Genomic DNA, 19,942 nt, shown 5'->3' on the forward strand with positions numbered 1-19,942 from the left:
GACTTCACAATTTCCTTCAAAGAAGATATACAATGGGCAAAGTCGAACAAGGCCAACACAGTTCTGGTTGGGCATGTCTAGGAAAGGGCTTACACAGCGGAGAGACTAACCCTCTGGGTCAAGGAAATTTGGGGCAATACCCTCAAAGCACTGCCAGAGGTCCAAATCCTTCCAAGGGGATGGTTCGCTTTGCATTTTACTAAGGAGGAATACACAGACCTAGTTCTAGCGAGATACTGGCATATTGAGATGGCGTCAGTTCTCCTTAAGCGATGGAGTCCATTGTTTGACCCGGAAAGGGAGCAGATAGGGGCTGGACCTATTTGGGTTCGATTACCTGGTCTCCCACTTCAGTATTGGTCTGAAGAAGTTTTTGTCAGGATTGGGAACACGCTTGGCACCTACCTTGACTTCGATAAGTCCTATGTTCAGACCAAGAATCGAACCTTGGCCCGTATCTTGGTGCATTTGGATACGCGAGAGGGCTTGGAGGAAAAAATTACATTAAAATGGAGGCATTACACTCGAATTCAGATCTTGGACTACGAAGGCATCCCATTTCGTTGCAGGAGATGTCACAAGGTAGGGCACATCTTCAAGGAATGCCCATTAAACATGAAATCAACTGATCCTCCGAGTGCTCCTTATATCTCAAAGGGTAAAGCAGTCGCCACCCCGACCAGCACCCCTGTTTCGGCCCCCGAGCACCTGATCGGGTCGGTACCTCAAGGATCGCACAGGACTCCATCGCCTCCGATGCCTCGAGCACGAGCTACTGCTGTTGAGGCCGCAAGAAAAGTGGGTACTCCTCTTTCCTCTCTCCCTATCTCATCTGTATCTCTTTCTTGCAGTGCATCATTTGATTCTGCATCTTTTAGGTTCATTTCTCCCTCCATACCATGCACACTTAACTTGCCCCCTCCCATCATTTCCACCACCACTCCATCTGTCCCTACTCCCCCTTCCTCCCCCTCCCAACCTCCGTGGATCGATTGGAACCGCCTCATCAATACAACCTTCACTCTCGATCCCTCCCTGAGAGCCTTACTCCCTCCTATACAAGGCTAGGTCTCACTTTTCCTGGTCTGGTTAGTCAATCATCTCGTGGCCAAAAGTCCAATCTCACAAAAGCCATACAGAAGGTCGGGGCAGAAGTTGTCACTGGCAAACAATCCACTTTAGAAGGGGTTCTTAGAGCATTGAACACCTCTGGGAGGGTTCCACCATGAAATGGCTATCCTTCAATTGCAGAGGCATGGCTAGTGCCTCCAAAAAACTAGTCCTATGTAGGTTATTTGAAGCCGAGCCTGTGGATATCATCATGCTGTAAGAAACCCTGGGGGGATGCTGATCTCATCAATCGAACCTTAACATCATTAAAACCTGGTTGGCTTTTTTACTCCCTTGATGCTGCGGGTCGATCTGGGGGACTAGCCATTGGATACAATCCGCGCACTATAAAGGTTACAACATCCTAGGGAGGATTAGGGTTCATAGGTATGGATATATTCTCTACCGATCTGGGTATGAATATCCAGGTTATTAATGTATATGGACCTTGTCATCAGCGAGAGGATTTCTGGCAGCGTTTTCTCAATTTAGAAATTACTTCATTCGATCATCTGGTCATCGGGGGTGATCTTAATTTCTCCATAGGATTTGGGGAATCTTGGGGATCCCAAGCACAAGTAGATCCTCTGTCTGGGTACTTTAGGGATTCTTTGGAGCAGCACAACCTCACGGATGTCCCCATGATAAAGCCCCTGCCCACTTGGAGAAATAGAAGGGTAGGGGATGCAGCACTGGCTAGGAGGCTCAATCGATTCCTGATTAAGGTGCCCCTGTTGCATCATCTGAATAGATATAGACAATGGGTGGGTTCTGGGGGCATATCAGACCACTCCCCAATATACTTGGAGATCCTTGGTCCCGAATCAAAACCTAAACCCCCCTTCAAATTCAATCATGTCTGGCTACAGGATACGGGATACATCAAGATGGTCACTGACTATTGGAAGGCAAATCCTATCTTGAGGCATAGATCCCTAGCTGGAGGTTTCTGCCACAATCTATCTCAAATTAAGCATCTATCCATCTTTTGGGCCATAGAGAAGAAATTGAGGGAGGATCAAACCCTATCTTTGATTGAATCTGAATTGAGCGCTCTTATGGATGACAACAATAAGGGATTTTCATCTGCAAATGAAAAATCACATCTTATTGAGCTTGAGAAGCAGAAGGACAAGATACTAAAGGAAAGAGAGGAAACCTGGAGACTTAAGAGCAGGGCAATCTGGCTACAAGCTGGAGATGATAACACAAAGTTTTTTTAGAACTTTGCAAAGGGAAGAAAGGTAGCTAACACAATCTGGAGAATTCCTTTACCGGATGGAGGTGTGGCTGACACCTTCAAAAAGTTATCTCTTCTAGGTACCTCACACTTCCAGAATCTCTACAAATCTCCCCAAGAGACCAATCTAGTGGATATTATACAAGTGGTTGGCTACTTCCCTAGGTTTGTAGATGATGAGACAACAGAGGAGCTCAATTCACCAGTGTCACCTGTTGAACTTGAGGGGACCCTGAAGTGGTTTAAAAAAGATAAAAGCCCAGGGCCAGATGGGTGGACTATTGAGTTTTATCTGGCATTTTATGATCTCTTGGGACAAGACCTGCTCAATGTTGTGGAGGAGTGCAGGACTACTGGCAAACTGTATGATGCCATTAATTCCACCTTCATTGCCCTTATTCCCAAGACTGATTCTCCATCATCCTTCAATGACTTCCGCCCCATCTCCCTCTGCAATTGTCTCTACAAAATCATCTCTAAGATCATTGCCAACAGAATGAGACCCATCCTATCTCATCATATTTCACCTGAACAGTTCACTTTTCTCGAAGACCGACAGATCCATGAAGCCATTGGTACCGCACAAGAGGCTATTCACTCTATTAGATCTAGAAAGCTAAAAGGCATCATTTTGAAGATTGACTTGGCGAAAGATTTCGATCGTGTTAGTTGGCTATACATCAAAATGCTTCTCATTCACCTGGGTTTCCCACATCTATTCACCACCTGGATCATGTCCTGCATAACTACAGCTTCCTTTAGTGTCCTCATTAACGGCTCTGCTTCCCATTTCTTTCATGCTGAAAGGGGACTCAGACAGGGTTGTCCTCTATCCCCCCTCCTCTTCCTCATTGTCATGGAAGGGCTCAGTAGGTTAATTGCACATGAAAAGCGAAATGGCAGACTATTCGATCTGAAGAAAATGATCATTACTGCCTCACTCACCTCCTATTTGTTGATGATGTCCTTATTTTTCTAGACGGTAGCATTCGAGACTCTGTATCTTTTGATAATCTTCTATCCACTTTCTCCCGGGCTACAGGTATGATGGCAAACCATGGGAAATCTACCATTACTTTGGCTCACACATCCATCCATGAATCTCGATATGCACAACAACACTTCCCATATTGTATTCGCCCACTTGACCATGGATTCAAATACCTGGGTTTCTGGATCAAACCCCTGAGCCAAAAAATTGCCGATTGGATATGGTTGGTCATCAAATTGGAGAAAAGGCTAACAAATTGGTGCCATCACTTCTTGTCCAGAGCTGGAAGATTAGTGCTAATAAAATCAGTCTTGGAGGCTACCCCTGTTTTTTGGATGGCTTTAGCTTGGATACCCAGAAGTATACTTGCTCGCCTTCAACAGATTTGCAGCAGATATCTTTGGAATGGTCAACAGGATAAGAGAACATTTGCCTGGGTTAGTTGGAACAAGATTGCCTTGCCCAAAAAATGGGGAGGATGGGGACTCAAAGATTTACCCCTTTTTGCTCAAGCACTTGCTGCAAAAATGGGATGGACACTCCTCTACAAACAGAACCTTTGGACCTCTGTTACTTACCACAAATACATATGGCCTCTCCAAATCATGGACTGGGTTAGGCTGCCGCAATGGACAAGGACTGGTATTTCATCGATTTGGAAAGCTCTGCTCCATTCCCTCCCGAACATCCGCAATAATTTGGCATGGAGGATAAATGATGGCACAAAAGCGCGCATCGGTCTGGACCCCTGGACAGGGGGAGGTGGTCAATTCCAGCTTCCGAGAGAGTTAATCCTCCATTTAAATCAGAGAGATATCAGTGTTATTGCTCATATTGCTGACCAGGTTAATTCCACCATATATGCTCAGGCCTGGAAATCTGCAAATCAGTTAAATATTCCTCCTCATTGGCACCAAATATGGAATAATTACACTGCTGCTTTGACTGAGTCACACATCAGAATAAAGGAGGGACCGGATGAAATCATGTGGTGCCTTGCTGAAAATGGAGTATACACCCCAAAGGCTGGTTACCTCGGGCTGATAAATAACAGAAAACCAGAGATTACACATGAATGGTGGCAGGCTATCTGGAAATTAAAAACCCCACCTCAGACCAAGCTCTTCTTTTGGTGTGTACTCAGCAATAAAGTCCCCACTGGGGAATCCTTAACACACAGAGCCATCCATGGACCACACTGGTGTGTTCTTTGTAAGCAAGCATCTGAATCGACCGAGCATCTATTTCTAAAATGCGAAGCTACGGTCAATCTTTGGAGATCCATCGCAACAGAGATTCATTTTACTGGCAGATGGGAAGGGGATAACATAAACCAAGCATGGAAAAACTAGCACAGCTCGCATCCTGGATCAAACCTGATTTTCCTTCCTCTGATCATTTGTTGGTCTATTTGGCTAGCGTGGAATAGAATAATTTTTGAAGACGGTGTTGTCAGATGGTAGATTATCACTGCAAAAATCATTTCCGCTTATCATGAGCTCCCTGAATATTCTATGCCGCGACCCCGAAGACCGCTAGCACCCGATCCCATTGACCACTCCATCCCATGGGCTTTTTTCAACGGTGCCGCATAGGAACATGGGTGTGGGGGAGGATTTCTTCTGTACCTCTCTGACCAACATCATTTCAGGGTCAAGATGGGACTTGGAGAAGGAACAAACAATTTTGTTGAACTTATCACCCTTCGCCATTTATTGCATTTTTCTCTAAGCCATGATTGCAGCAATCTACAGATCTACGGGGACTCCAAAATCATTATTAATTGGTTCAATAATATCACTATCTACCATGCACACACACTTAGAAATATTTTGGATGAAGTGAACATATTCAAATCACATTTTAATTCCATCATATGTCATCATATTTATAGGGAGCATAACAACAACGCTGACAGGCTTTCCAAGGAGGCCACGCTACTTCCCAGAGGTCAGTGGATGATTCAGGAGCAGAGGGGTACTGCACAGTACCAATATTATCACAGGCCATATATAGATCAGGCATATCATCGGGTAGATGGACCCTAAATTTTGCTGAAAGTACTCGGTTATAATTTACATTGTATATATCATAGTTTATTTGCAGATTATATCTTATGAGATCACCCTGCGTGGTGTATATATTGTAGATCTCACAGTTTTTGAAAATACTTTTTAGACTCTCTCAGGCTATCACCCTGTGTGGTGAATATGTTTCTTTTTCTAGCCATTACAGGAATGGTTTTTGATGAATTTTGTGACTTATATGACAAAGAGACAATGATGCATATGCTGTCAAGCATCTACTATATGTAATTTTTCAAAATTAATGAAAGATTACGATTTTTCCTTGGAAATAAATAAATAAATTAGGGTTAATATTTTTTTTTGCATGGTATTAATAATAATTTGGCCCATAAGCTTCACCAAAATAAAACATCTTTTTTGAATGTTCATAAATATAAAGTGAATTATGGAGTAAATATAAAAAAATGTTTTATTTATTTACCAGACCTCTTTTATAAATATAGTAGTTGGCCCACGATATTTAGCCCATGGTATTAAAATGGTATTTGGCCCATAGGCTTCACCTAAATAAAACCTCTTTTTTGAGTTGTTGTAAATATAAGGTTTATGGAGTAAATATAAAAAGAGGTTTTATTTATTTACCATACCTCTAGTTTATTTATATTTTTATTTATTTACCATACTTTTGGAGTAAGTATAAAAAAAGGTTTTATTTATTTACCATACCTCCAGTTTATTTATATTTTTATTTATTTACCAATACCTATTTTTTATTGTTCATAAACCTCTTTATATTTTAAATTTATATTGCGTTTATACATAATAATAATTGGATTGATTTCTAAAAATGTTAAACATTACATGCTAAATGTGTACGTTTATATTTACGTTTGCATTTACTTTTACATTTACATATTTACGTGAGGTCTGCCTCATATTGGGCTGTAGAGCCTCTCGGCTCAATTTTTTTTTTTTAACAAAACAAAATTATAACTGAAAAGTATAAAAAAAATTATTATATTGTTGATTGGAGGTTTTACTAGTTGTTAAAAATATGTGGCAATATTCATCTTAAAACTTGTAATATGTTAACATTAAGAAATAATTTTTGATATACAAATTATTTTTAGAGTATAATATTTGAAAAGAGGTTTGCACATGAATATCTCTCCTATATATATATATATATATATGAACACACACCATATGTAATTTTTCATTGTTATGAGCAATGTCTTGAAAGTCCTCTCGAGCACTTGGATTGTGTAGACTACACAACTTAAATGTGTAATTCCAACAAATTTTTCTACATGTGAGACAAAATTAACCGAAAAATATACCTAGGCCAAAATGTAAACTAGTAAGACTATTGAAATGTTTTAAACTATTTTAGCCATAAAAATTTAGATTTTTTAATTGCTTTACATAATATATACATATAAGCATAGTTGACATCTCAATATAGACATTAACATATTTCATTTATAAACCAAATTGTCCATATTAAAATATTATTCTTTTATTAACATATTTTTGAATATTTGTTATTATTATTTAATCTCACAGTGAAATATTTTATTTATAACCTATATCGAATATTTTTATTATTAATAATATTTTTTGAATCTCACATACCAGTTTTATTTTAAAAATTGAATAAAAACACACATCTCCTTATTGGGAAAGAAACTAAATTATTTTACTTCTAATTGTTTTTTCCTCGAACATTGAATATATATATATATATATATTATATTTTTCAAACTTTTATTTAATTTACATATTGAAACATTTATAAGGTAAATAATATTTTTATTTTTCCTTCTTTTATTTTAAACTTTTAATTGCTTTAAAATATAGATATTGAAATATTTTATTTATCGTTTTGAGAGTGAAAATGAAATATTTTTACCACATCTCCTTCATACTGGGTTGTAATATTATATATAAAAAAAGAAATCAGACTAACACAATAAGAGTGGTATTATTAATGTTTTATAATGTTTTTATAACACGTGTCAACTCCAGTTGAGCATAGACAGAATCACACATGGCTCTCATATTGGATTGTAGAATGTGCTTCTATGCACAAGAAGGTATTTTTTTTTTTTGTTTTTTGTTTTTTTTTCACTGGATTTGTTCTTTCAAAGTTCCTTAATTCATTTCTCTTTAAATATTACCCTCATTACATGGATTTAAGGCCACATGCAACCCTCTTTTAGCACTATATCAAGTGAGTTTGAAATATCTTTCCTTGGACTCCTCCTTTGAAATCAGGCCAATGGTCATGTTCTAAGATTAAGCCATCAATTCTCTTTGAACATCATCTCACAACCTCTTTTAAAGGATAGATTGATTAAGCATCTTCAAAAGAAACATTTTGATGACAAGTCGGTGCCACCTAGCAACCTTGAGCAAGACATTTTGAAGTGAAGGACTGAGGCCATTGAGCCTCAATAAAAATTGGCACATTGAGCTTAATTTGAAGATACACCCAATATTCATACATAACTCGTTGGGTATCTTTTAAAGAAGTGTCTTGACTTTGAAGGCAAAGGTCATTGCCCTTATTTGAAGGTCACACTTCAAATTCTCGATATAAAGGCCATCAAGCCTTATTAAATGAACACCTCGATGGAGAAGGTAATGTCATTGAGCCCTTTGAAAAAATACCATATCAAAGCTATCGCCTGACTAAAAACTTGTTGCGGACTTCATTGGATTACTTAGAATACTTACTTTGAATTTTATCATGTCATGTCAAAAGATGTAGCTTGATCTTCCATGAGGTCACTTTTGAACATAACCCTAGTATTCAAAGAAAGAGCTTTTAGGCTAGTTCAAAGATCTACTCCACTTCAAATAAATGGCCTTCAAACTTCTTGAAATAACTTAGCCAACAAATAAAGAAAAGGGGGAGATTAACCTACTTCAAAGCAAAACAAAAAGACCTAGCATTACCATTAAGGCATGTAGGCTTCAAGTATCATTTGAACTTACAAAGCTTGAATACGTTGTAGGGTCCCACTTCATGATGATGTTTGGCTTACAAACATGCCATCATACATAAATAAATCAAACTATCTCAATAGCCATCAACAACCCCAAATCAAGATAGTCAACATAAGTTTGAAGCCAATACTTCAAGCCTATTCAATCTCATAAATGAATGCACTTATAACCATGCAAGAAACTAAGCATGCTAACTTTATACACAATATAACTCAAATTTGTTTTTGTAAACACATTTAACAAAGTAATGCAATACCCCACTGTGGGCGAACATGATAAGCATTAAAAGAAGTGATTGGCATTGGTGTGTGAAGGGTAGATGGGGGGTGGTGATAACCCCCATCTAACAATAAGGCAATTATCGTAGTACAATACCAAGCACGACACAACAATGTAAGCATAATGCAAGATGGTGGAGCTTGAGGGTGGGAGGTAGGATTTGGTACAAGATAACTTGAAATATGAAAATATTCATGGCATTGTGTTGGAAATGTATGAGCAAAGGACACTTGATGAGGCGAAAATCAATATGGTTTCAGTTAGAGCTTTGGAAATTGATTTCATTCACCTTCATAATGGTAGATTGGCGGGCTTTGGTGTCTTCAATTGTCCTTTTGTCATGCTCTTTGTTTGAATTTATAGGGCACCTTGGCTCATTCTACGCCATCCATTTCAAGGTGAACTTGAGTCTCTCACAATTATTAATAGAGGGATCCTTGGGGACATCTTTCCTAAATGGGTTTGTTGGACATGGATTTTGAAGTACAACGTGCCCGTGAACTATAAGTCAGGTGCACTAGAAGAGGATCTAAGGTTCTGCATTCAAACTACTCTTATTTCTCTATCATAACATATTTTGTCTCTTCATATTTTGCAATAGTTGGATAACAATTTGGCTAAGTTGGGATTTTTCTAGCTCCTATTTCTCTTTTCTCTTTTATAGCTCTTTCCATTAATGTTTCTACCCTTATTAGTGGAATATTCTTGTTTGTTATCGAGTTGGGTTACATTCCTTGTCTCAAGGCTTTTGTCTCTATTTACCCTAGGTGTTTTTGCATTCATAATCCTTTGGGTTAGCTTCTTTTTCTCAATGAATTTTTTTCTTTCCTCCGAGTGTTGAAGTTCCACCTCCCTGCCCTGTGCTCCTCTATGTGTGTTATCACCCTAGCGTCATTCTTTACTTCTACATTATGCCCAAACAAGGGCATTGTGGAAGGAATGGGGGAATATGCAATAGCTCTCTCCCCTCTAGCTCTAATGTGAATTGCTCTACAGAGTGCTTTGCTGCTGTTTGTGTTTATATTGTTCCTCCTACTATTCAAGCTGAAACCTAGGAGACCAAAATGTGGATGTGGAAGCTAAGGTTGGAGGGTGGGTCCCTAATACAAAGAGTACCAATACTACAAATACAAGATACATGTAGATCATCAACATCTACTGACGGTTGAAGACGATAATGGGGAAGTCTTTGTTGAGATATTAGAGGCAAAATAAGGAATATTGTTATGTAATGAAAAACTCCAAAAGCAAACAAATAAGTTCTCTAACAAAATCTCAATTATGGAAAAAAACATAGTTGATCTAGAGTTCTGAACTTCAGATGAAGAGAAGGATCATCCCGATATAATACATGTTGATTCACCATCTAAGAAAATGGACTCTCAGTTAATTTTTGTGTTTATTTTCATTATTCAAGCTGAAATCTAGGAGACCAGAATGTGGATGTGGAAGCTAAGGTTGGAGGGTGGGTCCCTAATACAAAGAGTACCAATACTGGAAATACAAGATACATGTAGATCATCAACATCCCTGGCAGTTGAAGACGATAATGGGGAAGTCTTTGTTGAGATATTAGAGGCACAATAAGGAATATTGTTATGTAATGAAAAGCTCCAAAAGCAAACAAATAAGTTCACTAACAAAATCTCAATTATGGAAAAAAACACAGTTGATCTAGATTTCTCAACTTCAGATGAAGAGAAGGATCATCTCGATATAATACATGTTGATTCACCATATAAGAAAATGGACTCTCAGTTATTTTTGTGTTTATTTTCATTAGCAACAATGTTGCAAACATATGTGTGAATTCTAGTGTTTATGTTAGTAGGAAGGCATATAGGCTAAATCTATACTATCTAGTTACTTTTTTTTTTTCAAGTTCAAACAACATGTCATGGAAAAATCTCTCTTTTTATTCTACGGTTTGGTTTCCCTTGTAGCATGCTGGTGGAACTAGCAATTTGTGCATATTTTGCAATATCTTGGTAATACAAATCCTACCTAATTAACATATTAAAAAAATGTAGAAACCAAGCATGTCAAACCTCATACACCATGAGTTGCATTTCCAAAATGTACACAAGTAGATTGCAAGATCAATTTCGTAATTATAACAATAATTGACAACAAAGATAGAATATTGATCTTTTTAATTATAATGGTCCAAGAAATTTGGCTACTTTGTGGACAATTTTTCACCCAATTGTATGCATCCATTGTGGATGTCACCCCAAGCCAAGTTATTATGCTTGTACGACGAAGGAAATATGTTACAGACTCTCAGGTCACTCAACCAACCTAATTGTGTTGAGCCTCAATCAAGTCATTCATTGCATGATACTCAAAGTAACCATTTAGCTAACACAACCATGATGCTCCCTTCATCTACCCCACACAACACAAGGAATATCTTCCCTTCTCTTCTTAATAGCCCCTTTGGATTCTTCTTCTTTATGGTGCCTATTGGTGTGTGTAGAAGAGAGTCCAATATGTTGTTTGCCTTTGGGAATGAACCAACAAAGTTATATCTTGGCTTTCAAGTAGTAAACAAGCATTAATCTACAAGGGCACAATGATGATTTCTAAACACCCAACCTCTATGCTACTTTGCAAACTTCCATCATTCTTCTTACGTCTACTCCCTTCTCTTCCATATCTCACTTTGGTCACTTATAGTTTCAAATGTCAATTCCATATCATGACAACACAACTCCAAAACTCCAATGGTGCTTGGGTATGGGCAACGGTTCAAGTGAATAAGGATTATGGTCAGAATGAGTGAGGTCCATTAAGAATGGTGGTGCATAGTCTCTGAAAGAGTGATTCTCCCTTGAAAAAAAAGGAGGAAGGCTTCTCTACTTATCTATCGAGATGTTATATATTACCTTCCTTAATCATAATTAATAATAACAGGATGGTGAATTCAATAATGATTAATTGAGGGATATCAAATCAATAAATAAGAGTTCTAATTAATATGCAATAATCGAATATGTCAAACACTAGAATGAGACAATTTGAATTAGCATTAAATAGAGTAGAGGAGAAAATAGAAATTTCAGATTCCTTACATTCCTTTCTTCCACTATACATATATCAAATGCCCTCATAATTAGGTAGGGTGGACTTCCTTACCAACCACCTCCTTCATTCACTGAGTGACGGTTGAGGTTTAAATGAGGCACATGGTTAAAGGTGAAGGTTAGGCAACTTGGATCGTTTCTTGCTCCCTTGAGACCCCCTTCCTCTTCCCCTCCAATGGATTCACAACTCCTCTCATGCACTCCACTTCGAACCTTGACGCTCTATATTAAAGTTTGAAATAATATTTGCATAACTTGAGGATAATGTGGCAACTTTACCACCTAGTATATCAAAGGCAAAATTGTCACAATCATGTACCTAGAATTTCACTTGCCAAGTGTTGACCTTGAGATTTGCACTAAGAATCCATACAAAATATTGCATCATTTACATACATGACCATATAATTTAAATTCATATGAATTCACTACGATTATTATTTATTTTCCAAAGAAAAAACCATAATTTTATTCAAAGACAAAATTACATTTTGTAGATGCCTAGGGCATTACAAATACATCAGTTGAAAGGTCTGCGAAAAAAATGCCTCATGGCAAAACAAAAAAAAAAAAAATAAGCCACCAAAAAAGCTAGCATAATCATTAAACAAAACCTGGGCATAGGCCGCCCATATAGCCCCGAAAACCCCAAAGAAACTGCGATAGAAACACAACAACAATGGGATTAGTCACAAGTGAAGAGAAAAGAGGCACGAAGCCAGGGCCAAAAAGTGGGGGAGCCACTTCGACCCCGCCTTCTCAACTCCCATCTCCATGACATAGTCGACAAGGGAGCCTCTCCAAAAATGACCCCACAATAACCAATAACAAAGACCCTTGATGGCAACAATGCTAGGAGAAGCCACAAGCCCTGTGACAAGGCAAGCAAGAAGAACGGGGACAAGAACCCTAGAAAGCACCCGCGGCAGCCACAAAGCGAACCAATGAACACTGCTTCCAACAAAGCATGGCAGCAGTGAGGGAGGGCAAAGACGGCTCCAGGAGAAAACGACAAGCACCAGTGACAACCTCGGTAGGAACCCCACACAAACACGCAAAGACGCACCAACACCCAAAAATGCCATCACCACATGCACCAAAGAAGCAATGACAACAACTTGATGGAGAGCCATAGGCACCAGGAAATGAACAAAGGAAAGACACGAAACAAGGGTCGAGGAGGCTAAGGCTTAGCCACCTTGCCTCCGCTCCAATTCATTATAAGTGACTTTATTATGATTATCATAAACACTTGCTTCCAATTTACACATATTTGGTTTCAAAAAATTAAAATATCAAAATTGAAATATTACATTATTCGGGATATAAATGAAAATTTTACTTTGAAGTCAGTTAAAAAAAACTTAGACATTAATTATAAAAAATAAAAAATAAAATCTATAAATTATTTAAAAAGGCAAAAACGCCAATCAAATTCAAAAAAAAATAATAAAATAAAATTTCACAACTTTTTTAGAATGGCTTCATAGCCATTTTTTCCTCAAAAGTGTATAGTTAGACACACTATGTAATTAAAGTTAGGTAGGTCGTTGAAGGTATGGCCTTCACATTGAAAAAATAGCCATAAGCACATGCATACCAGAAATTGCTCAACCACAAACAATAGAGACAAGACTTTAGAGTATAAAATTCGACCATTAAAAGCATAAGGGCATCTTATCATTTTTGATTAATTAAAACCCAAAAATTTAAAGAAATAAAAATGGAGTCTAACCCAACATTGAAGTGAAAGATCCTTACATGGTGTCTCATATACCATAGAGAATGTTTGTTGTGATCACACTCAAGATACCCGTCATGCTTTCATCACATACATGATAAAATTCACATTCTACCAAGAAAATTCCGAGGGGCATCTAATTCAAGTAGGGCATTAGTCCACCCTCGCAAGCTGAGAATATTTAAACTTTAATAAAACAAATAAAAATGGAGCCTAACCCCACATCGAGGTGAAGGGTCACTCCATGGTGCTTCACATTTAAATATGAACAAATGGTTAGAGATGACATGTTCATCATGATGCTAGGGTTGAGCAATTAGTGCTTCTATGGTTTGCATCATGTCTATCAAGTTTTTCTAAATGCTTGATGTGGTAAAATGGTTTTCCTTTAGGTTTCATTGCGTTTACTTTTACAATGGTTTTTTTAATTGCAGTTGTCTATAATGCGATTTTTTGGAGATTCTAGTGACGGAATTCGGCGGAAAAAATTGAGGTTAAATCTTGATTTGTATTATTTAAAATGGTTTTTTAACTGCATATTTGGATTCAGCACCCTGAAAAACCCTGGGACGATTTTGATCGGAAAAACCCACCGGAAAAACTTCCAAAAAATCGCATTATAGACAACTCCTTTTTTATTTACTTTGTTAGGTTGGTTTGTTTTGTATTTTATTTTTAATGTAAAATAAATTTATTTAATTTTATGATTTATACGATATTTATTATTTTACATTTTATATCTTTTAATAATATTAATGGCAATTTATAATTTGTTATTTTTAATAATTACAGTTACATAAATTTATGTTTAATTTTAAAAGCAATTTATGATTTATTAATAATAAAAGTTTGTTATATTTTTAAGTAGTTTGACAATTTATTGAATAATAATAATTTTATTTGTTTTATATGTGGTTTCGTGATTTTGAATATAGTGTCAAATTAAATAAGTGGGAATCGAATTATTAAATTGTTAATTAAGGAATGATTGTGCATCTGTGATTTCTGCCTCATATGAAACTTGTACATGGAGTGGGATTAGAGGAATTGTCAACCCATCCTCACTGTGTGAATTCTTCATGACAACACGATGAAATGAAGCGCGAAAGTATTGTGAATGACAAAGAGATTATGACTCATTAAATGGGTCATGATGTGGGCAACTCATAACATGAGCAACCTGTACTATAAGGAGACGAGAGGGATTGGGAAATTGCACAAAGTATTAGTCTTTGACACACAATTCAGGGATAATAAGACTACATGGGAGTTTTTAAGAGAGAGCAAATGATTTGTTAGAGGGGTGCGTAGGAGACATGCATAGGTTTATCAAGGGAAATGGGCAACAAAGGAAAGAAGCATTGCAGTGTATTAGAAACATAGAGATTTGAAGGAGAACTCTGACTGGGAATTGCTACAATCAATAGGAAGGTTGACAGGCTCATAGTTCAAACAAACACTCTCACAGACATCCTTTCTTCACACCAGCAACAACTACATGCCATCAAGCTTAACCTTCAACATTTGCATCCTCAATTACAAGCTATTATGGAATTGAAGCAAGGTGAATTACAAGTTGTAGGGGAGTAAGCATTGCCCATCAAATTTGTCGAGCCAAACCAAGTTGAGTGCCTTGACCTCAATCAAGTGGCTCCAAAAAGCAACTTTGTAATCATAGATAATTATGAGCTAATTTCAAAAGTTTTTTTGGTTAGCTTACGACTTCTAAATGGGGTTGTATCTTATGTAGTTTTTTTAAATTGTATCGATATAGACATAGTTGTTGCACTGTTAATGGACAAAGTAGAGATTTGAAGGGTCAATTCATATTAACGTTCGAATACTTTGCTTCTATTTATATCAAGAAAAAATTGATGTAATACTCAAGTGCCTAGGCACATGTTTTGGTTAGCTTATGGCTTCTAAATGGGGTTGTATCTTATGTAGTTTTTTAAAATTGTATCGATGTAGACATAGTTGTTGCACTGTTAATGGACAAAGTAGAGATTTGAAGGGTCAATTCATATTAACGTTCGAATAGTTTGCTTCTCTTTATATCAAGGAAAAATTGATGTAATAGTCAAGTGCCTAGGCACATTTTGATAATATACATTATACTGTTATTGTAAAAAAATAAATAGTTTCATGACATTATATAGTTCTCCACAACTATAGTTATAGCATCATCATTTCGATGCATTCTTTAGTAATATAAATAGATGTACATTTTTTGTTGATTTAGAGTATGCGGTTGATTCTTGGTTGGCGTTGCTTTTATATTTGATTTCTTATCCTTTTGTATATGTAAATGTGTTAGACATAATTATTTAACGTTAGTGCACTTTGTTATCATGTAACAATTAATAAGTTGTGTATTACAACAATTAGCAAAATGTTTCTTAACCATTAACAAATGCGATATTTAACAAGCATGATAATTGCAATACTTATCACTTTTATTTTAAAGCATAATTACAATTAGTTATTTCAATATTATATCAAGTTTTATGATTGCAACATTTAACATTTATGTTATAATAGCCACTTGTTGAGTGTGTTTTTAAATACTCTTTTATGACTTATCTAGTTATTAAAAACATACATGTAAATAAGTTAAAGAGACTCTATTATTACATAAGAAATTTTATGCAATATCATTTCAATGCCTTCACCTCTCATAAAACTAGTTTGATTACATTGCAATGGAATTGTTTCCACACGATTAAGTTATTTACCACAATGAGTCATTAGCTTACTATCATAGGGAGTATGTGCCATGGGCATAATCATAACATTGATGACACAAATAAGTTGGATTTCCTATTTCATAATATGAATTATTGTGTACGTACAATCGTAACACATTAAAACAATATCAACAATATGGATCAATGGTACACCAATGCGTTCATCATGAAAATTCAAATCCAATCTTTATTTCAAAAACTCCATCAATGCCCTTCAAGGATCATTGCTAGCCATTACAAAGCTTGAACATAACATAGAACATTTATAAACTTTACGTTGCTACATTTTAATTACCAAAACAAATTTTCTATGAAAAATAAATAGTATGTGCATGCTGTTTGGATTTAACCAGAGTTTGAAGTTATTTTGTTTCGTTTGTTTGTTTGTTTTCTTTTCCAAGGAAAAAAACCGTAATTTTATTCAACAACAAAATTACATTTTGCAGATGCCGTAGGGCATTATAGATACATCAATCGAAAGGCCTACCAGAAAAACGCCTCATGGCAATACAAGAAAGAGGTTGAGAAGCGAATAAAAGAATAGAGCGCACAAGCCCGCCAAAAACCCTAAAGGGCACACCAGAAACAACCCAAGGCAACATATTAGATAAGCCTAAAAACAAATGGCCGCAAAAAACCTTACAAAGTGGGTAAAAAACAACCCTCAACAAAAATCATGTAAAAACCCAACAAGGGTTGCTGACAATCCAAAGACAAAACCGAGTGAAGGTCGTTCTTGAAGCCATAAAAACATGCCAAAAGATGACAACAAGAGCCGCAAAGGACAAAGAAAATTGACAAAGATGCCAAATCGGAACCACGAACCAAGGCAGCTGTAGGCAAATCCGTAGGTGAGAAAGAAAGGGTCACAAAGTCCAATAGAGGATCAACGTCGACTCCAACACCCAACGAAACACAACATCAAACCAAGGAAAACCAGTGGTGACAATAGAAGAGCGAAGAAGCCCACACCCAATAAAGCCCTGCGCGAAGAACCTGCAATGAACAACAATGCCCACCTGCAATGAAAAGAAGGAAGGTCACTAGATTCAAGAACGAGGAGACACGAACCAAGGAGCTAGGGCGGTTAGGGTTCCAACTGTCCGACTCCCCACTCCCTCAACTCCTTACCTCACTAGAGTTTGAAGTTACAAACAAATTTGTAAAATATATCATATTTAATATAAATGGTATTGATTTTATTTTTTTTAATCTTGTGTAAACTATTTTAGGAAGCTTTTTTTACTATATATTTTAGAGAAATGTGTTGAACTCTATATATTTTAGAGAAATGTGTTGAACTCTTTTCTTTATTTTGAAGATGATATTTAAAATGAATCAAAATTTATAAAAAATAAAATTTTATTGATATAGTTTAAAGTGATTACAACCATTTATTTATTAAAAACTTAACATGTTATTTACAAACAAAAATTGAATTTGGAAAAGTTGTATAACATTCATTCTTATAATTATTCAAATTTAGGAAACACTAAAAAAAAGCTATTTTAACATTAGATCAAATGAATAAACTTTTAAAACATGTCAAAGACAACAACTTTTTGGATCACTTATGCAAGTGGTTTTAGAAACCACATCATTGCTCCATAGATCAATGACACATGGACTTATCATTTTTGCTTATGTGAACCTCCCAATAACTCAAATCTCTCTATTGCTTAAATGGCACTTCCACCACCTATCTTCTTGGATGATTGCAAATGTCACAAATTGACAAACCAATTTATGAAACACCATGACAAGAAAGCTTTGCAAGGTGGTACATGACTTTTGTTCCTTTGCTTCTGTTCGTTTGGCTTAGTTGTGGATATCCTTAGAGGGTAAGTGCATGGCTTTTGGTTCCCATGTTTGTCCTTTTGCTCTTCCATTAGTTGAGTAATGGTTTTGTTAAACAATACAATTATAGATTAAGAGGGGGCAAGATGATGTTCTAATTGTGATTTATTAATTAAACTTAGAACTTACATGAAGCAAAAGTGGGCGGTGGGTAGGTGATGTGGTGGTGCATTGCCCACCAACCAGCAGGGATAAGGACTTCTACTAACCATAGAAGGATTTCTTCTAATTTTACGGTTTAATTTTGATTTGACAGCAAATTAGCTGCTTACGTGTGAAAGAGATTTTGACGTGTACAAATATGTCAGCGGCATGATGACGAATGCCCACGTTGCATTTTAGCCTCGGAGCCTTATAATACAGCAAAGAAAAATAAAATAAATATTATAACAAGGAACAAAATGAACCAGTGAGAACATCCTGTACGTTCTTTGAATTTGGCTGCAATCGACGGGGAGTCTCAGATTTGCCCCAGGTTCGATTTCTTGAGCTCCCCATATTGTATTATTATCCGGCGACACAGGTGGTTCAGAGCTAGTCCATGAGTATTGGCTGAAGGCGGATGGGTAAGTGCGAGGACAGGAACAGGAAATGGGCGCTGAGAGCAGCAGGCGGTAATCCAACCGCTAACACAGTGAGCCTGCAATGGAAGCTGTTTCCCTCGGGCGTGATGCCCATTGGGCTGTTTGCGAGCATGGGGCAGATGGGCGTTGGGGTCGGAATCCCTCCCCCTCCCAATTCAGGCGATGACGGACAGCGTCAGATTCGAAGGCTGGTCGCCGCGGCGGAGCTCTCTTCCAATGCCCAGGAGACGAAGGACCTGGCTTCGGCCTTAGCGGAAAGTATTCACCATCCGCCGGTGGGGAATTTGGCTTCAAGGCCATGATTACGCAGGCGGAAATTGTTGCCGTGGAGGTCGAGGAAGAGGGCCAGAGGCTGAAGAAGAAGATCAAAAGACGGGGCTTGAAGCTGAGGGTGGGCAATGCTGCCTTGAAGAGGCTTCTTAGCGGAGCCATTGCGGGGGCCGTTTCCAGAACTGCGGTCGCTCCTCTTGAGACTATAAGAACCCATTTGATGGTGGGCAGCAGTGGGAAATCAATGACCGAGGTATTTAATCATATCATGCAGAACGAGGGTTGGCAGGGTTTGTTCAGGGGAAATGGTGTTAATGTCATCAGAGTTGCCCCCAGCAAAGCCATTGAGGTATCCATAATTTTTTTGAGGGTTTTTAGTTTCAGTACTTGCTAGTTTCTAAACTTTGTTTTTCCTCTTAAACTCAAAAAACTTCAATGTTGACATTACCATATTTAGAAATTTATTATGATTTCTTATTTTTACTGCTGTTCTTTTATTGCTTTGGGAAAATGGGTTTTCATTGGAAAGTGTAGCAAATTTCAGATCATACAAGGGGTTACAAAGCTGCCAACTGTTGATCAGTTCTTTGGTGAGGTCGACGACAGAGTAGTAGGCCGTCCACCATCGTTATATTCTTGCTCTGGTCTGTCCAAACCACATAGTATGCGCCTCAAAGGATGAGGGCTGGTTGCAGGTTCTGGGTGATTATGGTGGAATAGCTATCTGGTCTCCCCGAACAACCCAAACAATATGGCAAGACTGCCGAAGCCAGGTGCAAGTTCTGGGTGATTTTGGCATAATAGATACTCTTACATGTGACACCCTTCACACTCTCTTTGAGATACAACCCCTTGGACATGGTCATGTTTCTTGAAGCACTTGCTTAAATAAAGGTTAAAAAGAGACATACTTCTGAGATTCCTTACGTGAAATCTGAAATATGATATGCAGTAATGAGCTGTCCCTGCTCCCTTTTGTAAAGTACGAAGAGTGGTTC

The 19,942-nt window shown here is 37.3% G+C and overlaps 2 protein-coding genes across 2 annotated transcripts in view; both read left to right on the plus strand.

Moving 5' to 3' along the window:
- Positions 1–249: 249 nt before the first annotated feature.
- LOC149229985 (uncharacterized) lies at positions 250–2,333 on the plus strand. The gene is made up of 2 exons (XM_089381169.1): positions 250–798; positions 1,539–2,333. The coding sequence occupies exons 1-2, from the start codon at positions 250–252 to the stop codon at positions 2,331–2,333; spliced, it is 1,344 nt and encodes a 447-aa protein (XP_089237295.1).
- A 16,121-nt stretch (positions 2,334–18,454) lies between these two features.
- LOC149229986 (adenine nucleotide transporter BT1, chloroplastic/mitochondrial-like) overlaps positions 18,455–19,942 on the plus strand; it is a 55,705-nt gene continuing 54,217 nt past the window's right edge. The window contains 2 exon segments of the mRNA XM_089378803.1: positions 18,455–18,905; positions 18,908–19,293. Coding sequence (XP_089234929.1) covers positions 18,653–18,905; positions 18,908–19,293 — 639 coding nt within the window. The 5' untranslated portion in view covers positions 18,455–18,652.

Source organism: Pinus tabuliformis, chromosome J (genome assembly GCF_031772625.1).
Source record: "Pinus tabuliformis cultivar Carrire ecotype Pingquan chromosome J, CPIR1, whole genome shotgun sequence".
Classification (NCBI taxonomy): domain Eukaryota; kingdom Viridiplantae; phylum Streptophyta; class Pinopsida; order Pinales; family Pinaceae; genus Pinus; species Pinus tabuliformis.

Excerpts from the sequence above, each read along its gene's own strand:
- LOC149229985 (XM_089381169.1), top strand. The coding sequence starts at position 250 with ATGGCGTCAGTTCTCCTTAAGCGATGGAGTCCATTGTTTGACCCGGAA. Across the intron at positions 799-1,538 it reads CTGTTGAGGCCGCAAGAAAA|GTTATTAATGTATATGGACC; the intron begins GTGGGTACTCCT and ends ATGAATATCCAG.